The following is a 16836-nucleotide window of genomic DNA, read 5'->3' as shown; positions in this document are numbered from 1 at the left end:
CCACACAGGAAGGTCATGGCTCATTAAGAATTGAAACCAGGACCTTTTCTGTTGCTCTCAGTTGCTGAGGACAGGCAGCATCACTGCCTTTCCTCTCCACCAAGTCCAGGACCTTTAATCTCCAGAATGCAGAGGTAGCCACGGGATTGGGGCAGTTCAGAACACAGGTCTGATTGTGTCGGGCTCAGAAATCACATCTCTGCCACTTACTCACTGTGTGATCTTGGGCAAGTGCCTGAACTCCTTGAGTTTTAATATCTTTAACCCCAAATAAATATAAGAATACAACCACTTTCAAGGGCTGATGTGAGGGTGAAGTGAAATATATGGTGAGATATATTGTACTGTAGCTTGTTACATACTAGGCCTTCAAAAATATGAAGTGCCAACATTTGAGGGTGCCAACCAAGGAATCAAAATCTTTCATTTATCCTATCCTGTCCATCTGACCCATCCATCTGTCCACCCATCCATCCATTCCCCCATCCATTCCTCTATCTTCCACCCATCCCCACCATCCTTCTATCCATCCACGCACCCATCCATTCATCCATCCTTCTGTCCATCCATCCATCCATCCTTCCACCCACCCACTGTCTGTCCATCCATCCACCCACCCATCCATCTGTCCATCCATCTATCCATCCACCTACCCACTCATCCGTCTGTCTGTCCATCCATCCATCTATCCACCCAGCCACCCATCTGTCCACCTGTCCATCCGTCCATCCATCCATCCATCCAGTCCTCTGCCTGACCATTCATTCATCCATCCACCGACCCACCCATCCATCTGTCCACTCACCCACCTGTCCATCCATCCACACACCCCTCCAACCATCCATTCGATTCTCCGCCTGACCACCCACCCACCCACCCACCCATCTGATCGTTCTGTATTCGTGCAGCTAGCAGATTTTGAGTACCTCTCTGCCAGGCTGTGTGCTGTAAAGTAGCTCTGGAGCTGTGACATGGACCCAGGATAGCATGCGGCTCCCAGCACAGGTAGATGTGCAGCTCTGGCCCCTTCCTCCTTTCCCCTGTGCAGGTGCTCATCGCCAACAATGGCATCGCCGCCGTGAAGTGCATGCGCTCCATCCGCAGGTGGGCCTATGAGATGTTCCGGAACGAGCGGGCCATCCGGTTTGTAGTCATGGTGACCCCAGAGGACCTGAAGGCCAATGCAGGTACCAGGGCCTTGGCTCCTTCCCCTCCTGCCACCCCATGTTCTTACCTGCCCTCACCTCTTCCATTATACCCAGGCAAGTCCACCCTGGGCCCCAGAGTCCCAGGGTACCTCTCCTGAGCTCGCATTTATTTGCCTTTTCTTCCTTATTTAATTAAAAATGCAAATGGTTACTATACAAAGTAGAGATCCCATCTTGGAGAAATGTCCATGTTATAGCAGATTGGCCCCTCTTTTTCCAGGTCTTTTTCCCCACAGATGTCTGTATTGTACTTCAATCGTGCATCCTTCTGTTCATTTGTTTTCTCTGTCTGTTAGCACAGGTCATTCTGTAAATAACTGTTGGACAATTTGTTTTTTTCCTGTGAATCATCGCATCCCTTTACAGACCTTTATCCACACAGTAGTCAAAATGATTTCTTAAAATCACAGCTCAGGTCCTGTTAGCAGCTCTAAATGCTTAAGAGGCTGCCATGCTGTCCCCCAGTCCCTTCCAGAGCCTGGGCCCTGGGCTCTGCCTTGCCCAGAAGCAGCCTCCTTTTAACTCAGAGGACAGATTTGGTTGTCAACCCTATTTTATAGATGAGGCATAAGGACAGAAATCATTCACCTAATGTCATACAGCCAGTATGTGGTGAAGGCAGGATTGGAACCCCGGGCTGCCTTACCCTGTGGGGGCTCTCATCGTGCTCAGACTCAAATTCCAGGTCCTCAGGCCAGTTAAGGTGCCCTGCCGGCCTCTTGGCCCCATCCAGTGTCTCAGCTCTTCAACCCCGGGTTCCAGCCACGCTGGCCTCTTCGGTTCCTGGGCCAGTGGAGCTCTTTCCTGTCCCAGAAACTTGGAACATGCTGGATCTTCTGCTGACAGTGCTTTTCCCCAAAGCTCCTGGCATAGCAGGCCTCCACCCCTCCCTGCCCCAGCCTTCCGGCCGTGTCCTCCTGTGTGGCTTTCCCAGAGGGCCCTGGCATTGACCCCAGCCTGGTGTTACTCTGTCTGTTTTCTTGTTTCTCTTCTCTGACAGTAGAGAAAAACTCAGGGACAAGAGGGAGCTCTTCTGACTTCTCACTCTGTCACCTCTGGGACCTCCCCTGTGGCTGACACTTTCGTGTTCCACAAACATCGGAGGCAGGCAGCCTGGGAGGAAATGCCACTCTTGGTTCTGTTTCAGGATCCGCACATAGAATTCTACCCTGTTCCTTCTCAGGATCCCAGAGAATTCTGTAGTACAGAGTGACTAAGCCTTACCTTGGGCACAAGTCTAGTGTGTCACACTTTAAAACACTGTCTGGTGGACATCCTCTTATCACTCTTGAGCTTCATCGATGAGTAGGATTTTTTTTAGCACATATTTCTTCCAAGAAGTAGAATTTCTGGTGTAAAGGGCATGAGTATTTGAAAATCAAAACATTGTATTGTATTCAGCCTTATAAAGGAAGGAAGTCCTATCACATGGTACAGCATGGAAGGACCTGGAAGACACTATGCTAAGTGCAAGGAACTAGTCATAAAAAGACAAGTATCTAGGATTCCCCATAGATGAGGTCCTAGAGTCGTGAACTTCATAGAGACAGAAAGGTGGTGCTGGCCAGGGGCTGCAGGAGGGGGAAAAGGGCAGGTATTGTTTCATGGGTTGAATTTCAGATTTGCAAAAGAAAAAAGTTCTGGAGATCTGTTTCACAACAGTGTGAATGTACTAAATGCTATTGAACTGTACGCACAAAAAATGAGTTAGGTGGTAAATTTTATGTTGTATGTTTTTCACTGTGATTAAAAACACTGTATTGTTTAATAGCAAAACAGTGTTAAGAGAAACTGGAAATAGGAATTAATCAAACACCCCACCTCTCATCCCAGCCATTCTGATAGTTTCCTTCCTTCTTTTTTTGTTCCCTTCCAGGCCTTGTCCTAATGCCTCTGTGTTTTCCCATAGTGGAAGTCATGTTCAGTTGTCTTCAAATGATCATCCACACTTGTCCCTTGTGGCCACAGAATCTTCTCCATTACCCTTCCAATGGCCATAGGTTGTCATGCAGTAAACTTCAGCCTCTCAGTTTTTCTCTCCTTTTCTCATCTAATTCCAGAGTATATCAAGATGGCAGATCAGTATGTCCCTGTCCCGGGAGGGCCCAACAACAATAATTATGCCAACGTGGAGTTGGTTGTGGACATTGCCAAGAGGATCCCCGTGCAGGTAGGTCGGGTGCATGCCCCAGTCTGCCCACTGCGGGAGGTTGGGTGATGCCCTGAGCTCTGCAGCAGCTCATTCCTGCCTTTCCAGAGGGACAGAGGATCCAGGTCCTCCAAGACTCTGAAATCCAGAGCTGTTGTGATGCCACGAAAAGCCTCCATGTGTGACGGGGTGGGTGGGGGGGTTCCTCAAAGGAAGATCTTCATTCATGCCTCTCTGTGTTTACAGGCGGTGTGGGCTGGCTGGGGCCATGCTTCCGAAAGCCCCAAACTGCCGGAGCTCCTGTGCAAGCACGAGATCGCTTTCTTAGGTACAGTGTGTCTCTGTTCAATAGACGGGAATCGGGGCATTGATGGGACATTCTGCCAGGTGGTGTCCTCTTTCCAGCGTAGCCCTGCAAGGTGGGAATCAGTTTGATATTCCCTCCTCACCCTTTCATGGTCAGGAGCACGCTGGGCCAGGGTGGGAGGGAAGGTTGGCCAACCCAGGGACATAGGAGCCATTGCCATGGGTCCCACAGGAGAATGACGCTGGGACAAGCAGGACCCTCTGCTCGTGCCTCTGCCAGGACCGAGATACCAGCCATGTTCGGATTTCTGACCGGGTTTGGAGGTCACATTTCTGATAAGCTCACGCCTTTCTTGGGCTAGTCTCAGGGCTTTGGAGTGCCCTAGGATTCCAAATTTAGGGACCAAGTCTCTATGACTTATGAGGGAAAATGATGCTTATTGCCGATGGCGTCTGTTTTAGGATTTGCATTTATAAACTTTGTGTGCGGTCATGCTGACATCTTTGCATGGTTTAGGGGAATCATTTACCCTCCACAATAAATCCCTCTTGCCTCTCCTTCATGCTGGGCCTCCAATACACACCGTATTTGAAACAACTCAGTACGAATCAACACCTGCTATCCCGAGGATCTGCCCAGTAACTTGTGCTTGCTGATGTTTTCTCTGTCTGTAGTCTTTGACTGGCTGTTACTTGGGGCCCTTGTTACCCCTTAGCTCCTCTGGGGCTTGGTGATCCAGCCCACAGGCTAAGTCCAGCCCGCTGCCTGCTTTTGTAAATGAAGTTTTACTGAAACATAGTCTGGCTCATGCATTTATGTCCTGCCTGTGGCTGCTTTGGCCCAACACTGGCAAAGCTGGGTATTTGTGACAGAGACAAGCAGACCCACAGAGCTGAAAATAGGTCCGATCTGGCTCATTATAGGAGAAGTTTGCTAACCTAGGGTCTAGTTTTTTTGAGATGCTAGCTTGCTCTTTGGTCTAGCTTGTTACCTTCTTCCTAAGAAGTGAATTCTATGGGGGCCACGTAGCTTCGGTTATAACTCCGATGAGGTTTACAATCCACATAAAAACAGCAGACTCCTTCCACGTCTGATGAAGGAGCGGATACCAGATTTTTCCCTTCCCCAACTTGATGTTCACCTGCTCGAGAGCTAGGACCTGAGTACTTTTCTTTGCGCATTGGACTGGCACTTGGCTGCAAGTGGCTTGTGACTAACTCTATTCTGCCTTCCCCTTTTGTCCCTGATGCTTCAGGCCCTCCGAGTGAGGCCATGTGGGCCTTGGGAGATAAGATCGCCTCCACCATTGTGGCCCAGACACTGCAGATCCCAACACTGCCCTGGAGCGGAAGCGGTGAGTGGCCTGAGCTTCACTTTGGGGGGGATCTCTTCCACCCAGTCTGAGCAGAGGGGGTGACAGGTGTATGCATTTTTTGTTCTTTCATTAAAAAATTATAAAATTATTATTATTATTTTAAATTTTTAAATTATTAAAGTGGTAGTATAGTTTCATTGTAGATAGATTAGAAAACAGAATTCAAAAAATGAAAAAAGAAAATTAAATAGAAATCATCCATAATCCTATGGCCTGGTGTTGAACATTTGTTATATTCTAGGTGCTTACCTTTTCAGCCTTTTTTTCCTAGGCACATCCTTTAAAAATCCAGAGATCTTATATTTACTATCATTTGTGACTTATTTTTTCTCACTAACCCTTCTATGTCAATAAATACACTTTAGAACATTTTAAATGTCCGCATAGGATCAGATAGAGATATCGTAATTTATTTAACAGTCCTTTATGGTTAGATGTTTAGGTTGTTTCCAGGCTGTTTTACTCTATTTTTTTTTTTTTTTTACAGTTGGTGCTGGTGTAGTATTCTTTTTTTTCTTTTTTTTTTTTTTTTTTACAGTTGGTGCTGGTGTATTATTCTTTTTTTTTTCTTTTTTTCCAATTTATTTATTTTCAGAAAAACAGTATTCATTATTTTTTCACCACACCCAGTGCTCCATGCAAGCTGTGCCCTCGATAATACCCACCACCTGGTACCCCAACCTCCCACCCCCCCGCCACTTCAAACCCCTCAGATTGTTTTTCAGAGTCCATAGTCTCTCATGGTTCATCTCCCCTTCCAATTTACCCAAAAGCACATACCCTCCCCAATGTCCATAACCCTACCCCCCTTCTCCCAACCCCTCTCTCCCCAGCGACCCACAGTTTGTTTTGTGAGATTAAGAGTCACTTATGGTTTGTCTCCCTCCCTATCCCATCTTGTTTCATGGATTCTTCTCCTACCCACTTAAGCCCCCATGTTGCATCACCACTTCCTCATATCAGGGAGATCATATGATATTTGTCTTTCTCCGCTTGACTTATTTCGCTAAGCATGATATGCTCTGGTTCCATCCATGTTGTCGCAAATGGCAAGATTTCGTTTCTTTTGATGGCTGCATAGTATTCCATTGTGTATATATACCACATCTTCTTGATCCATTCATCTGTTGATGGACATCTAGGTTCTTTCCATAGTTTGGCTATTGTGGACATTGCTACTCTAATTTTTTAAAAATACTAGAAGTAGGGGTACCTGGGTGGCTTAGTCGATTAAGTATCCGACTTTGGCATGGGTCATGATCTCAGGGTCTTGGGGTTGAAGGTCCTTGGGCTCTATGTTCAGAGGGGAGTCTGCTTCTCCCTCTCCCTCTGCCTCCCACCCTCCATGCTTGCTCTCTCTCTTTCTCACATAAATAAATAAGATCTTTCAAAAAAATACTAAAAGTAATAGAGTCTTGATAGTCTATTAGCTATATCTCTATGTATTTTTTAATCATTTCCTTAGGATAAATTCTGAAAAGTGGAATTTCTAGGATAAATTGAAAATAGGAAAAAGTTTTGGGCGTTTCCTATCCAATTAGATTTTTTTCATTCAAAGATGAAATTTTAAATTCAGAATGGAAAGTTTATTTATTTTAAATCTTCACAGGGTTTTAGAAAACGGTGATTTACATATAGATGACACCAGTGAGTAGAATTGGAATTTTTTTGAGTTCAGGTTGATGTGGTTGTTTGTGGTAGGCTCAATCTGAATTTCTTAAGTTTGATTTCCCATTCAAGGTTGAGTCAGCCCTAAAGAAAATTAAAAGCCATTATGGAAAAATTAAAAGACCATGTCTGTATATGGTTGGTCCAGCGCCCAGGTCTAGAGAGGCTTTGGTGAGGGATGGCCCTGTGGTTTCTGTGTTGTGTATCTCTGCCATCCTTGGGAGGATTCAGCATTTTTTTTTTTTTTTTTTTTTGTGGTTCTCTAGGTCTGATGGTGGAATGGGCAGAAGGTGATCTGCAGCAGGGGAAGAGAATCACTGTCCCAGAAGATGTTTACAACCAGGGTTGTGTGAAAGATATAGATGAGGGCTTAGAGGTAAATACAAGGCTTGGGGGGGCCAAGATGCTGGAACCTTATCATCGTCCCAGTAGCTTGGAAACTGCCCACCTTCTAAAGAGGTCTGTTTGTCCTTCACCCCCAGGTGGCAGAAAAAATTGGTTTTCCCTTGATGATCAAAGCATCCGAAGGCGGTGGAGGGAAAGGAATCCGGAAGGCAGAGAGTGCTGAGGACTTCCCAGTCCTTTTCAGACAAGTGAGCTCTTCTTTTGGAGCACTTTTCCATATATCTTTGGGGAACTGTGTGTGTTTAGGTGTTGGCCACCAGATGATTTTCATTAGCATTACTGTGTCGGAAACAAATAGGACACTTTCGGGAACTGGAATATTGCTGGGCTGTGGGCTGAAGCAAATGTGTATGTTTTCTGCCACAAGTCCCTGGTTTGGGTTGATCCGTACCCATTTCCTTGGATGTTCTATCCTGTTAATGCATGTGACTTTAAATGATTTCGGAGATACAGGGCTAGAGTATCTATCTGTTTGTGACTATATTTATGTCTGTCGGAAGAGGGGACATTTTGTCAATTTTAGTAGTCTTGGTATTTTTAACATCTCTAGGTGACTGACTTTTGTTCTAGGAATGAACCGTGTATTTACTGACTTGTAGCTGGCTTTTCACTTTTAAGACTTTATACCTGTTTTAGTTGCCCGTTGGCAGTGTTTAAAAAAAAAAAAGGTAAGCTAACGATCTTCCCGTTTTTAATGCAACTATTTTAGAATTTCTAGGCTTTCTTCTAGACCTTGTTCACATGCGTGTTTTAAAGAGGTGCATTCGTTTTCTATGGTGTTTTGTTCTATGTTTCAAAAAAATTCTAAACTGGAGATCACAGACAGGTGTTCCATTTGTTCCAGTCTTTACAATTATTTTGATGATTGCGTAATATCCCGGTGTGTCTGTAGTCTTCCTTATCAAGGAAGATCACTTTTTTTGTGTGAAATGTTATGCTTGTTTCCACTTCTGTTGTTATGAGTAAGGCTACTATAATTCAATGTTTCATAATAATATATACTATCTATAATACATATTACACAATATGTATTATATTGTATATTGTATATTATAATGCATTACACGATAACATGGAACATAAATAATGCTTTTTCTTTTCCCTCCTGAATGGTTTTCTTGGGTAAAAACTATGTGCCAAGGACTTAGTTAAATAACATGCATGTGCACTTACAAAGACACGTCAATAAAATGCTTTCTAAAAAGGTTTGCCAGTTAAACAGCTGTGGGCAGTATATGAGTGTTCTATAAAGTTGTAGTTTCTCTATCACGTGTCTCCCCTGGGCTGGATAGGTTTCTGGGGTACTTTGCGAGGAGAAGACGTTCTGTTTACTTGAAAGTTGCAGAAGTAGCATGCAGTCTCCATCTCCCCTTGGTTTCCCATTGTTCACATCTTTGTTAGCTCTGCCATGTTTGTCACAACTAACAGATTAACAGGGATACATTTCTATTAAGTTAGACATTTCTATTAAGTTAGCTCCAGACTTGACTCAGATCTCACCAGTTTCCCCCACTAATCTCTTATTTCTGTGTCAGGATCCGGTCCTGGATCCTCTTTTACATTTAGGGGTCATTAGGTTTTAAATCTCCCCCCCTTCCTTTCTTTAAGATAGATATTACTTTTTAGGGCTGTTTTCAATTCACAGCAAAAGAGAATGGAAAATACAGGAGGCCCATATACTCACTGCCCCCACACACGCACGAGCGTGTTTCTTTTGATCACATGAGTTCAGTATGAAGATGTTCTTACACGAACGTTCAAACACTTTAGGGATAGGTTAAGCATAAAAAAGGAACATTCTCTTTTCACCACCACCTCTGAACTCCTTCCTTTTTCCCAAATGTAACCAATTTTTTAAAGAAGTTTTTAAAAGATTAAAATTTTTTTAAAGTTTTTATTTACTTATTTGATACAGAAAAAGAGAGATCATAAGTAGGCAGAGAGGCAGGCAGAGGGGTAGGGGGAAGCAGGCCCCCTGCTGAGCAGAGAGCCTGATGTGGGGCTTGATCCCAGGACCCTGAGATCATGACCTGGGCTGAAGATGGAGGCTTAACCCACTGAGCCACCCAGGTGCCCCAGATTTTTAATATTCTTTAGAGTAGTCCCTACACCCCATGTGGGGCTTGAACTTACAACCCCGAGATCAAGAGTTGCCTGCTGTGCCGACTGAGCCAACCAGGCACCTCTGTGTCTACTTTTATGTAGACATTCATAACAGCTCTATTTTATTATTTTTCATATAAACAGGGCCATCCCATATATTACTGCAGCCTGCTTTTTATTTTTATTTTTATTCATTTATTTATCTGATGGAGAGACAGAGTGAGAGCAAGAACTCAGGCAGGGGGAGTGGAAGAGGGAGAAGCAGGCTTCCCGCCGAGCAGGGAGCCCGATGCGGGGCTTGATCCAGGACCCTGGGATCCTGACCTGAGCCGAAGGCAGACGCTTAATGACTGAGCCACCCAGGCACCCCTACAGCTTACTTTTTTAAAAGAAATTCTTAGCAATTATCCCATTTGAATACTTTTTTTTTTTATATATATCATCATTAAGAATTTCTGGACAATTTCCTTTTAGCCATCCAAAGGAAGATATAAGTCTGAATGTGGATTACACCACATCTTCTTGGCCGAGAGAGTACTATTTAAGAAGGAGAAAAAGAGACCTGCTCAGGGGTGGCATGTTTTGGTCCCATTTTTATTCACAAAACATTCCGTGTGTTGTGTGTGTTCCTGAATGTGCAGCAGAAACAACTATGTACCCAGCTCCCACCGGCACATTAACTTAACTAATTAACTCTTAACGACATTGAACTCTTACCCAGCATGCTCCCAAATCCTAACAGCACATTATCTCTAGGAGATGGGATTGTGGGGAAATTCCGCCTGCCACATGGTGTATTTTGACAGTGTTGGGCTTCAAACGAGGAGAACGGCATGTCCGCAAGAGAAGCGAAACAAAGCTAAACAATCAGCAGAATCGTAGACATATTTTCAGAGGGCTTCCCACCCCAGCCCTGGTCCCCCAGGATAAAGTGAACCACTCTGCTGTCCCCCCAGGTGCAGACTGAGATTCCCGGCTCCCCCATCTTCCTCATGAAGCTGGCCGAGCACGCCCGACATCTGGAGGTCCAGATCCTTGCTGACCAGTATGGGAACGCCGTGTCCCTGTTTGGGCGTGACTGCTCCATCCAGCGGCGGCATCAGAAGATCATTGAGGAGGCGCCGGCCACCATTGCCATACCGGCTGTCTTCGAGTTCATGGAGCAGGTGGGCTCTGCAGAGCTCGGGTCGGAGAAGGGGTGGGGGCAGCTGCAGGGAGAGACCGTCTCTGCTCAGCCAGCAAGAGTGCCCTATAGTCCGTCTTGCTAACATGGGGTGGGTGTCCATGAAGACACCCAGGGGCCCTGCTAGGGAGTGCGATCTCCGAGGTCCCAAAGGATGCCCAGCAGATCCTCAGCATTTGGTGGGGAACCAAATGCTCCCCGTGAAGAAGATCCAAGAAAACCACTGGCAGCTGTTCAGGCTCTGTGTCTTCTTTGCAGTGTGCCGTCCGCTTGGCCAAGACTGTGGGCTACGTGAGCGCGGGGACGGTAGAATATCTCTACAGCCAAGATGGCAGTTTCCACTTCTTGGAGCTGAATCCCCGCCTGCAAGTGGAGCACCCCTGCACAGAGATGATCGCGGATGTCAACCTGCCGGCTGCCCAGCTGCAGGCAAGGACCTGGGCTCAGAGCCCTGGGATTTCTTCCAGTGGGGCTGGCATCCCCTGTCCTGCCCTTAGTAGCCCGTCCTGCTCCCCTCTTGGCGGGCTGTCCCCGGGGAAGTGAGTGTGTTACCGTGTGAGTGGCATCGAGAGCCACACAGCCTGCGAACCTTCCGTGGAGTGGTTCGTCACCTTTGTCTGGCTGTGTGGCCCTTTGAAACATGGGCAAAAACCTGTTGAATTTTTTCCTGGGTGGGGGATATATTTTATACAGTTCGAGGCATTCATGGACCCCCCCTGCCCCCTCCCCCATTCTCCATTCACAGACCCAGAGAAGTATTTCTCAACCTTTCTTTCATTCCTGCCCCCATAAGGAGCCTGTTTAGACACCCCCCCATTTCTCCCCTTATAAAACTTAAATATCACAGATATACTGTATATGCTTTTGCTGAAGACATATCTGGGACTGATACCTACAAGAGTAGAATCATTTCATCCCCAAGAGCAGATTTACCCCCTTGAGGGACAGTATTGTCCGTACTGAGTTGGGAATTCCTGCACAAATAGGAACTCCAGTGCTTAAAATGTATAAATGTATGTCTCCTTGCTTCCTTTCCTCCCTCCCTCCATCATCGTCTTTATTCTTTTCTACTTTGTCTTTCTTTCTTTCTTTCTTTTAGTTTGGGAAATTTTAGAAGGAATGTTACAACTATAGTAATTACCACCCATCCCCTGTGCCTCAACCTACTGGTTGTTAACTGCTAGCACATTTGTGTTCTATTTGTGTGTCTTTGTAATCTTTTCTTTTCTTTTTTTTTTGGCTTAACTTTTTGAGAGATGTTTTGACTTGAACCTTCATGGTGTTTTGCCTGTAAATACTTGAGTAAAAAGACCTCCTAAGAGAAACATCATTCTTAAAAAAGAAAGAAAGAAAGAAAAAGAGAGAGAACAAGATCATTCTGGCACAATACCACAATAAAATGATGACACTTGGAAAAAAACCACTAATGCCACTGCACATCTACCTAAAATTAAAAGTATAAAATTTAAAAAAATGTTTTTACTTTTTTAAAAAAAGATTTTATTTATTTACTTGAGAGAGAAAGAGAGTGTGCATGCACAGGAGCAGGGGAAAGTGGCAGAGGGAGAGGGAAAAGCAGGTTCCCTACTGAGCAGGGGCCCCAAAGCAGGGCTCGATCCTGGGTCCATGGGATCATGACCCGAGCCCAAGGCAGACGCTTAACTGACTGAGCCACCCAGGTGCCCTAAAACTGAATATTTTATAAGATCAAATATCACCTTAAGATTTCCCCATTGTGGGACGCCTGGGTGGCTCAGTGGGTTAAGCCTTTGCCTTTGGCTCAGGTCATGATCTCCGGGTCCTGGGATCGAGCTCCACATCGGGCTCTCTGCTCAGCGGAGATCCTGCTTCCCTCTCTCTCTCTGTGCCCATCTCTCAGCCTACTTGTGATCTCTTTCTCTATCAAATAAATAAATAAAAATCTTTTTTATTTTTATTTTTTATTTTTTTATTTTTTTTTTAAAGATTTTATTTATTTATTTGACAGAGGGAGATCACAAGTAGACAGAGAGGCAGGCAGAGAGAGAGAGGGAAGCAGGCTCCCTGCTGAGCAGAGAGCCCGATGCGGGACTCGATCCCAGGACCCTGAGATCATGACCTGAGCCGAAGGCAGCGGCTTAACCCACTGAGCCACCCAGGCGCCCCATAAAAATCTTTTTTAAAAAAAATTTTCCCATTGTCCCAATAATATCCCTTTATCACTGTTTCTTATTTGTTGCTAAAATGCTCAGGATCTGTTCCAAGACCTCACATTCCATTTCATGGTCACAACTTTTGAGTTTCTGGTCTGGAACCACACCTCAGGGGTACTTTTTGTTCTCAATGGTGGCATTTGTGGAGAGCTCAGGCAGAACGGCCCTCGGTGTGTATTTGCCTGACTACTTTCTCCTGACGAGAGTCCCTGAGACATTTTTGTGAGTCGTTCCTCAGGCTGTGTGTGTCAGGACCATAATTGTGTCTTGTGCTCATTCCTTAGGGCCAGCTTTCAGAGTCCTTTTAAACAGTTAACTCTGCAGTGGGACACCCTCCTCACCTTCCATGGCACTCGGGATTTGTCATTTTCATCTGACTCCAGCATTTTCTTGTTGTGTGACATGGTTTTATAGAAAGTTGCTGCTTTTCCCATTGACACTGTTTGCTCCCTGGGGGCAGAGTCAAGCCTTCTGTCTTTTTCTTTTCTTTTTTTAAAGATTTAATTTATTTGACAGACAGAGCCCAAGCAGGAGGAGGGGCAGGCAGAGGCAGAGGGAGAAGCAGGCTCCCCGCTGAGCAAGGAGCCTGACCTGGGGCTCAATCCAGGGATGCTAAGATCATGACCTGAGCTGAAGGCAGACGCTTAACTGGCTGAGCCACCCTGGCGCCCCTTCTGTCTTTCTCTTGCTTTGCTTCTCCTGCCACCATGTGGCCCAGTGTCTATTGCCCGGCAGGTGCTCGGGATACCGAAGATATTTCCTGCACCTCTTCCTCCGTGGCATCTAGCTGTGCATTCAGTGTTTGGGGGCCTGGGTGTTAGTGGGTACTGACCGTCTGTGGGGTGCATTTCTTCGTTTCAGATTGCCATGGGGGTGCCATTGCACCGGCTGAAGGATATCCGGCTTCTGTATGGAGAGTCGCCATGGGGCGTGACGCCCATTTTGTTTGACACTCCTGCCAACCCTCCGCTCGCCCGAGGCCATGTCATCGCGGCCAGAATCACCAGTGAGAACCCTGATGAGGCAAGTTTGGGTGTTCCCCTGCGCCTGCTGCCTCCAGTCTCCCAGGATGGGGCCGACCCTGAATGTTAGCTTTGGATGAGATGCCCAGGCTTCCTGGAGGACAGACAAGGGAACTGTAGCGTGGGAAGGCAGTGGCTTCTTGATGGGAAGGGTGTGCCCGGCACAGGGGCAGGTCCCGGCAGGCATCTTGTTGCTCACGTACAGGACAGTGCCACTGAGAGACATCGTTTTCCCTGCGCTATAGTTCCAGAGGCTAGGGTCTTGCCTTGTGCCTGGGATCTGCTGAGGCTGTGATGGAGCCCCAGGGCTGGACCCTACGGGCCATGTCCATATTTGGGACAAGCAGCCAGCTTTTGATCCCAGGTCCTTGGTTTTCTGCCCCCCACCCCTGTCCTCTTTGCTGCATCATAGATTGAGTCTGGTCCCTTGTAAGGAGTTCCTTTGTGACTTGTTCTTCTCTGTACCTTCAAAATCTAGCCAGTGGCATCTGTCATACTTGACGTGCTTGCTTGTGGTTGACTGTCACATCAGCTGCATAGACTACCACAACCTCATTGTTTAATGATTACATTCAAGAAACTTGGGATAAGAGAGATTTGTCTCCCCTGCCCACCTTTTAATTAAAGAATTGTAAGCTATGATAGCTGTATCAGCTTGGCATCTTTGGCTGCAAACAACTGACTCTGCTGGGGGACAAGTGAAATGGGAATTCTATAGGGGGATGATGGCTTGTTTCCAGTGCCTGGGAAGATGGAGGACTCAGAGTGGAGATAGCGGGGCACCTGCAATTCTCCATCTTTCAGAACGGATGCCTCCATTACACAGGTCAAGAGCCTTAATTCCAGCGAGAGGGTCCACGTCCACCCACCCTTACCAAGATTATACTGAGGGGGATGGGCCTTCCGTACCACCCCCACGTCCCATAAGCAAATTAGATGTGTGTTCGCATCACATTTTTTTACCTGCTGGCATTTTCATAATCCTGGAATTCGAAATCCAACCCCTCTTCTCTTTCATTTAAACTTTTCATTACTGACAATGTCAAGTTTATAAAACCAGAATGAACTTTCACTCAGTTCCATCAGTGAACAGCGTTCCCCCTATTGTGCCTGTACCTCCTCCCCCATCCCAACATGATTATTTTCATAGTTTTTTTTTTTTTAAGATTTTATTTAATTCTTTGAGAGAGAAAGACAGAGATAAGAGAGAGCATGAGTGGGAAGGAGAAGGTGAAGCAGGCTCCCTGCTGAGCAAGGAGACCTCGTGGGCTCGTGGGCTCGATCTCTAGACCCTGGGATCATGACCTGGGCCAAAGGCAGCAGTTTACAGAATGAGCCACCCAGATGCCCCCCACTTTTTTAAGATTTTATTTATTTATTAGAGACAGAGACAGTGAGAGAGAATCAGAGATTTTTTTAAAGTAAAAATTACATTTATGCATGAACATCTTGACATAGGTACACCCACACCGCTAGTGGGAGAGATCAACGTTCTATTGATCACACTAAGCTGTGGGTTGTGGTGGAGGTTCTGGGTTTGTCTAGGATTTAATTCTGATGCAAATATATCTGGAGTGATGACCCCCTCCCTCCCATTTTGCTTTTGCTTTCCTCACTCCAGGGGTTTAAGCCAAGCTCTGGAACGGTTCAGGAACTGAACTTCCGGAGCAACAGGAACGTCTGGGGTTATTTCAGCGTGGCGGCTGCTGGCGGCTTACACGAATTTGCTGACTCCCAGTTCGGGCACTGCTTCTCCTGGGGAGAGAACCGGGAAGAGGCCATTTCGTTAGTATCTCCCTGCACCCCTCCTCTTTTCCCTCCTTCCTTGCAGAAGCTAAAAGCCTGGGGCTTCAGAAACAGCAATACTTTAGGAGGTAAAGGAGTGAATCACAGAGCAGACCCTATCTTCAGTGACCTTTGCTGAAGTCCAAGGGCGAAGTCTCCCCTCTTCCTGTATCTGAGATTCGTGAGGTCAAATCTGCTCATGAGCTCACCAAGTTCATTTGGTCTTGAGGTCATTATGGGTTGCACTTGGGAGAGATTCCAAAAGGGGATTCCAAGGGGATTCCAAAATTTAAAAGGTACCAAGTACTAGAGCTTTTTAAGAAAAAGGGGTGTGGGGGTACTTCTTTAAATTTAAACCTTATAAGTAGGTCCTGGAGAAACCCACATTGACAAAGGGGTTCCTGAATCCCAAAACACCCACATCTCCTGTTTCTCCTGCCTTGCCCTGAGCGCAGAAACGCAAAACCCAGCTCACTTTGTAATTAAACATTCTTGGGTTTAAACATTCTCGTGTTTAGAGTGAAAAATCCCCAAAGGCTTTGTGGATGTTTTGTTTAAAAAGCATTATAATTGGGGCTCCTGGCTGGCTCAGTGGGTAGAGCACAAAGCTCTTGATCTCGGCATTGTAAGTTCAAACCCCACATTGGGTGTAGAGCTGACTCTAAAATAAAATCTTTAGGGACACCTGGCTGGCTCAGTTGGTTAAGTGTCTTTCTTGATTTGGGCTCAGTTCATGATCTCAGGGTGGTGAGATCAAGCCCCACGTAGGGTTCCTTGCTGAGCATGGAGCCTGTTTAGGATTTTCCCTCCCCTAGCCCCCTCACTCACTCACTATCTCCCTTTCTCTGTTAAAAAAAAAAAAAAAAAAAAAAAAGGAAAGAAAAATTTTAATTTTTAAAAAACACTTAAAACATAATTTAAAAGCATTGAAATCTATCTAGCCCAGGGCACTTAGTCGTGATTTAAATTGATTTTGGTGATTTTGATGTGGGCTTTCTTTGCTAGCTTCATGCAATCAGTTTTAATCAGGCTGAGTGAAAAATGGAAAGGGGAGGGAGGCCAGTCAGTCCGGCCCATTCTGATCTCTGATGGAAACAGCCTGTGGCTTGTCCTATGCTGGTCATAGGCCTATAGACTTAAGAATTCAGAGGGAAAAATTCTGTTGTTGTTTCTTTGAGAGAGAGAGAGCACTAGTGGGGAGGAGCAGGGGGAGAGGAAGAGAGAGAACCTTAAGCAGACTCCCCACTGAGCACAGAGCCTAAAGCAGGGGCTCTCATGACCCTGAGATAGTGACCTGAGCAGAAATCTTGTTGGCTGCGTAACCAGCTGAGCCACCGAGGGGCCGCTAATACTGTCTAATAGGGGGACCAGCTGTGTCCCCTTCCCCAGGACTGAGGGATTCCCAGGATTTGGAATTTCTCACTGCTAAAACTGGGCAC

The 16836-nt window shown here is 46.0% G+C and overlaps 1 protein-coding gene across 1 annotated transcript in view; it reads left to right on the top strand.

The window, feature by feature from the left end:
- Positions 1-16836, top strand: part of ACACB (acetyl-CoA carboxylase beta) — a 123910-nt gene that overhangs the window by 42079 nt on the left and 64995 nt on the right. The window contains exons 5-14 of the mRNA XM_044244094.1: positions 1049-1187; positions 3269-3378; positions 3604-3685; positions 4920-5018; positions 6974-7083; positions 7190-7300; positions 10172-10381; positions 10657-10827; positions 13452-13613; positions 15234-15397. Of these exons, the coding sequence (XP_044100029.1) occupies positions 1049-1187; positions 3269-3378; positions 3604-3685; positions 4920-5018; positions 6974-7083; positions 7190-7300; positions 10172-10381; positions 10657-10827; positions 13452-13613; positions 15234-15397 (1358 nt within the window). The remainder of the gene's footprint in view (positions 1-1048; positions 1188-3268; positions 3379-3603; positions 3686-4919; positions 5019-6973; positions 7084-7189; positions 7301-10171; positions 10382-10656; positions 10828-13451; positions 13614-15233; positions 15398-16836) is intronic.

This window comes from Neovison vison, chromosome 3 (genome assembly GCF_020171115.1).
Source record: "Neovison vison isolate M4711 chromosome 3, ASM_NN_V1, whole genome shotgun sequence".
Taxonomy (NCBI): Eukaryota; Metazoa; Chordata; class Mammalia; order Carnivora; family Mustelidae; genus Neogale; species Neogale vison.
This window is presented reverse-complemented; position numbering and strand designations above follow the sequence as displayed.